General features: G+C 54.9%; 1 protein-coding gene across 1 annotated transcript; it reads left to right on the forward strand.

The window, feature by feature from the left end:
* Nucleotides 1–4,774: 4,774 nt before the first annotated feature.
* On the forward strand, nucleotides 4,775–4,981 carry SMIM45 (small integral membrane protein 45; the record flags this gene model as incomplete). The annotated part of the gene is made up of 1 exon (XM_079543506.1): nucleotides 4,775–4,981. The coding sequence occupies one exon, from the start codon at nucleotides 4,775–4,777 to the stop codon at nucleotides 4,979–4,981; it is 207 nt and encodes a 68-aa protein (XP_079399632.1).
* Between the last annotated feature and the right edge of the window lie 870 nt (nucleotides 4,982–5,851).

Here is a 5,851-nt window from a genome sequence, read left to right on the forward strand (position 1 = left end):
CCCCGCCGTCGACTGCGCGGCGATTTGAAAATGGCCGCGTCGCGTGACGTCATGCTGTGGGCGGGGCGGGGCGGCACGGGCGTGCGCTCGGCGGGGAGCGCGCCGGTGACGTCAGCGGCGATGGTGCCGCTGGGGCTGCGGGCGTACGGTGGGGCGAAGCCGGGGCTGCGTGGTGGCCGGCTTTGGGAAAGGCTGGTTCCTCGTCCCCGGAGCTGTCCTTGCCCTGGCCTCCGTCCTGCTCTTTCTTGGCCGTCCCCGTGCCTCGATCGGTGCTGCACACGCACAGCGTGCAAAACCGCGGCGGCCACGGAACTGTCATCGCAAGGAGGAGCTCAACAGTGAGGACGGGGCGTGCGGAAGCCTCGGTGCCGGCTCCCCTCCCTGCGCTGCTCGTCGCTCCGCGCCCCGCTCTGCGGAGCTCCCCGTGCGCAGAGACTGACACGGATACGCGGTCGCGTTTTCTCCTCCGATGAGCCCTGCAGGGGGCTGCGATGGAGGCTGGCATCACTCCTGCTTTGATCCTGACAAAGGCAGACGGCTCAGCTCGTCGCCAGCGCCGTGGCAGGTGAAGCAGAAGTGATGGCGGATATTTCTGGCTGCCGCAGCGGTCGGCGGGGGGAAGGGAGGCTGCGGTCAGGGCAGAGCTCTGCTTTCGGCCAGAACAGCGTTCACAGCGCGGTGGTTTGGTTGTTGCCGAGTGATGGAGGCATTTGCCAGGCCGGGAAGAGCCACTGCCTTTGTGGCATTGTAAAGCCACGGGGAGCTGGCCAGGGGAAGGACTCCTCGGGGGTTGCTGGGTGTCAGCTGGTGGGTGGTGAGACCTCACTATGCTGGCAGTCAGAGGACAGTTGTGTTGCTGCTGGTCAGCAGTCTGCAAGTGGTTGCATTGTGACTACATACATATACATATATATATATATATGTATGTAGTTATCATTGCCTATCTATTTCTATGTTCCTCTTCTGTGTTAATAAATAGTCTTTATCTCAACCTGCGAGTTCTATTCTGCTTCCAGTTCTCTCCCTCATGGAGAAGTGGGCCCATGAAAACTGAACGAGGTTCAATAAGGGCAAGTGCAGGGTGCTGCACTTGGGTCAGGGCAATCCCAGGTATTTATACAAACTGGGGGAAGATCTCCTCAAGAGCAGTCCTGCAGAGAAGGACTTGGATGTCCTGGTAGATGAGAAGCTGGATATGAGCCAGCAGTGTGCGCTTGCAGCCCGGTAGGCCAACTGTGTTGTGGGCTGCATTAAAGAAGGGGTGGCCAGGAGGAACAGGGAGGTGGTTGTCCCCCTCTACTTGGCTCTTGTGAGGCCCCATCTGCAGTACTGCGTCCAGGCCTGGGGCCCCCAGTACAGGAAGGACATGGAGCTCCTGGAGCGGGTCCAGAGGATGGATACTAAGATGATCAGAGGGCAGGAGCACCTCTCCTATGAGGAAAAGTTGAGGGAACTGGACTTGTTTAGCTTGGAAAAGAGAAGGCTCCAGGGAGACCTCATTGTGACCTTCTAGTACTTGAAGGGAGCTTATAAACAGGAGGGGGAACGGCTGTTTATGAGGGTGGATTGTGACAGGACAAGGGGAATGGTTTTAAACTGAGACAGGGAGGTTTAGGTTAGATATTAAGGGGAAGTTTTTCATGCAGAGGGTGGTGATGCACTGGAACAGGCTGCCCAAGGAGGTTGTGGATGCCCCATCCCTGGAGGCATTCAAGGCCAGGCTGGATGTGGCTCTGGGCAGCGTGGTCTGCTGGTTGGAGACCCTGCACATAGCAGGGGGTTGAAACTCGATGATCACTGTGGTCCTTTTCAACCCAGGCCATTCTATGATTCTATCCCATCTGGGAGATAGTGTACAGCCGCATGGTGCTGAGCTGCTGCCAGGTTATGGCACAACTGCACGGTACCTGTGGGCATCCAGGCAGCTCCCAGCAGCCCCACGCTGCCAGCAGGGCTTTGTGGGACATGAGTACACTCATCAGGGTGCCCTTGCTCTCTCCCAGCAGGTGCAAGTGATGTAATTTGCTGCAAGTGCATGTTATTAGGGAAACTAATGACATTTGCACATATGTTGCTGGCAATTTCGACTTCCTTTGGCAAAGGCTCCCCCCCGGCTGTCTTTAGACTCAGTATAAGTCAGCTTTTTCTGTTATGCTCTTTATTTTAAAGTGTAATGCTCTTTATTTTAAAGTGTACATTTCTGTGTCTTTTTTAACAACTCAGCAAAGCTTCCCAATGGGTTTTTTGACCTAAAGCCCCAGTGGCAGCCAGAGCTGGGGATTCTGTGCCTCTTGCTGGGGTTTTGTTCTCCACTGAGGAACCGGGGGGGAGGGGGGGGGGGTTTCCATTGGCACATAATAACAGGGAATATTTACCTGAGGTTTCCTGACCATTTCCTTTTTCTCCATTCAGGGTTTTTGCCAGAAAAGTCTGATATCAAATCTCTTGTGGATAAGGATATGACTGCACAAGGACATGGAGGAAGCCAGGGCTGGGAGCAGGCTGCCCAAGGAGGTGGTGAGATCACCATCAGTGGAGTTGCTCAAGAACCATGTGGATGTGGCACTGAGGGATATGGTTAGAGGACTTGATGGGGGTGGGCTGACAATAGGACTAGATGATCTTAGAGATTTTTTTCCAGCCTTGAAGATTCAGTTGTTCTATAACCTGATCAGTTCTCCCAGAGTGTGTAGTTCCAGGCAGCATAGCCACTCCTGTGCTGCTGGGCTGCTCCAGCAGGCCCACACACAGGGATTCCTGCCTGGAGCAACTCTGTGGGCGCAGAGCGGGACAGTCTGTATGTAGGTATGCCTGGGATATGCCAAGTGGCTTGTAGCAGCTGTACTCATAGTGAGAGCTGAGCTGCAGCTGCAGTGTTTCCATGTGGCTGAGCTGCACGTGGCATGTCAGTGCTTGCTTGCGGAGAAACCTCTGATGTGACAGCACCCGAGAAACAATCACAAGCAGCGAGCTGTTGCCACGGCACCTGAGGCATGACTGCCACTGGCTGCACGGGGCTGCAGCGGGCAGAGGGATGGGAAGGAAGCCATGCACAGCCTTGACTGATAGTGGTGCAGGACAGTGTGGGATGGGTGAGCGGCAGTGTGTCACCTGTCATCGGTGCCAACAGGAACACGTGGGCCACGGGTTTCTTGAGGAGAGGGCTCACACCCCTTTGCACCTGAAATGCAATCTTCTGCAAAGTCAAACCTCACCCCTCCTGGGATATACGGATCTGGGTGTGTACAGGCTCCGCTTCAGGGCTCGGATGGTGCTGTGGTGCTTATTAGTCCTCCAAACCCCACTGCAGAGGGAAGCAGGGCTGGAAAAAAAAAAAAAAAAAAAAAAAGGAGAGAGAAAGCAAGCAGCTGGGTCGTTCCCATCTGCATCAAAGCTACTGCCAGACTGGGAATGGATTCATGCAGTCTCAGAACCGCTTCTGCCGTTATCCCAGTATCGGCTGCAGCGGGGCTGCTCCCGGCTCGGTGATGGATGCAATTGTCCCTCCTCCGGGTTTGGGGGGGGGGGGAGAGGGAAGAGGGGGGCTCTGGGTGAGCCCCGAGCTCCCCGCGGGAGGAGGCTGCTGCTGTCCCCGCCTCCCGCTGCCGCCCCGCGCTCCGCTTCGCACCGGCCCCGGCAGAGGCAGCGCGGAAAGCGGCCCCGTTCATCCCGGGGGGAGCGGCCCCATCCCGCCGCCCGCGGCCGAGGGAGGAGGTAAGGGGGCGGGGGATGGGGGCGATGCATGGGAACGGGGTGCCCACCACTAGGCTGGGGGGCGGGGGGGGAAGGAGTGCAAAGAGCCCACTGCTGCCCATTTGTGCCCCCATCGCCTGCGTGCAGGAAGGCACATCTCTGCTGCGTGGGACTCGCTTCGGCACCGCTGCGTGTCCCATCTCCTGCAGATCCCTTTCCATGCCACTGCTTGCAGATAAGCCCCCCAGGGCTATGGCAGCTGTGGCGCTCTGTCTTTGAGAGGCTGCAGGCGCCCCACAGGGATGCTAAGATGCACCAGTCTTACGATGGTTAAAGCACATTTAAAATCTGCAGAGCTGCTCCAGAAAGGTGACATCTTCTCAAATGAAAGTCCCTCTTTTCAGCACTTGAAAGCAGATGATCGTGGAAGAAAACTGGGATAAATGCTCAGAGATGGCAGCAAAATGGGGGGCAAAGCAAAACACTCTGAAAGCAAAAGAATATGGTATGAGGAACCAAAACCTGCTAAGCTCTCCTCTCCCATCATAGCAGAGCAGATACATATCCAGAATCTATGCCAATAGGTGGGAGGGAATAGTTTTTTTTTTTTCCCTCTGATGCTGGCAATTTCTTGCTTATGTTAGCAAGAATCACAGCACATTTCAGATCTAACCCTGTGCCACAAAAATGTTCATCAGAGGGCAGAAATAGAAGTCACATTCACGTGCTTCCTGCTGGGAGCCTGGGAGCAGGGATGGGGACTTTTGCTGCCAATCAATTGAAAGCTGTGGTATTAAAAAAAAAAAAAAAAAGTCCACAGACATAAGGTCCCAAGGGAACCAAAATGAGGCCCAGGCACATGATGGAATCAGAGAATCATAGAACCATACAAAGGTTTGGGTTGGAAGGGACCTCGAAGCCCATCTTGTTCCAAGCCCCTTCATTCACAGCTTTTCCGGGCAATCTGTTGCAGCGTCACATGGAGCATGAAGTGGGAGGCAGGAGGTGTGGTGGGACCCTGCTTGTGGCGGAGCTGCTTTCTGGGTGCTCCACAAGCTGTCTTCCCTTTTCTCCAGCAGCCATGCCGCACTTCTTGGACTGGTTTGTGCCTGTGTACCTGATGATCTCCATCCTCATCCTGGTGGGCTTTGGAGCCTGTATTTACTACTTTGAGCCTGGCCTCCAGGAAGCCCACAAGTGGCGAACGCAGAGGCCGATCATGGAACGAGACCTTCGGAAGACGCTGATGATTCGGGACAACCTGGCCTTTGGGGTGCCCGAGGTCTGATGTGCCCACCAGGTGGATGGAAGGCCAGAGGTGGTGGGAGGGGACTCATGCTCTGCTGATTTGGGTCTTCTGCTTGCCACTCACCCTCTGACCCTACGCTCCTCAGGTTTGTACAGCATGGCAGGCTCAGAGCTTTCCATGAGCTCGTAGGCCATCTTCCAGCCAAGAGTTTTTGCTCCTCCCCAGGGATGATGTCACTTCTTGGAGCCATTCACACAGAGGGTCCCATGTTTGTCACCGGAGCTGGAGCTGCCTGGCTTCTTGGCACCACCCCAGGAGGTCTCTGCAGGGGTAACAGGATAGGTGAAGCTCTGCCAAATAAGGGTTCAGCAAGATCCTGAGACCAACTCTACTGAAGATGCTCTGCTTTTCTGTTTGGGGTTTTCAGAGCCTGGTGCTCACAGACTGATGTTTTCAGGAGCTCTGCCTTTGCGTTGAACATTGTTTCTGAAGAGGTTCATCCAAGTCCTGTGTCATGCAGTGCTGCTCTGCAGCTCTCCAGAGCTTAATTCAGTCATGTAGACCTCTCCCAGTTGTCAACCCTTCTGCTCTCTGCCACTGCATGAGACAGGACACATCTCTGTAAGCTGCCTTCTTCAGTGCGGATAGTCTCCAGCTCTGTGCCGCTGTCGCTTGGCTGTCACTTTCAGCACAAGCTCAGCCATCCCTTCACCCACATGTCTCTGAGAAGGGACAACGCACTTCCCCTCTGTCTTGAATCAACACAGGTCTCAAGCATTGGTCTGGAGTGAGTGAACAATATAAGCTTTGTAATTCTCTGGGGGTATGAGGCAATTTTTAGTTCTGAGGGTTTTGATTCAAGAAGGAATGGGTCAGGGCATCCTGTAAATATTAGTCTTTCAGGCATGT

Source organism: Tetrao urogallus (genome assembly GCF_951394365.1).
Source record: "Tetrao urogallus genome assembly, chromosome: 1".
Taxonomy (NCBI): domain Eukaryota; kingdom Metazoa; phylum Chordata; class Aves; order Galliformes; family Phasianidae; genus Tetrao; species Tetrao urogallus.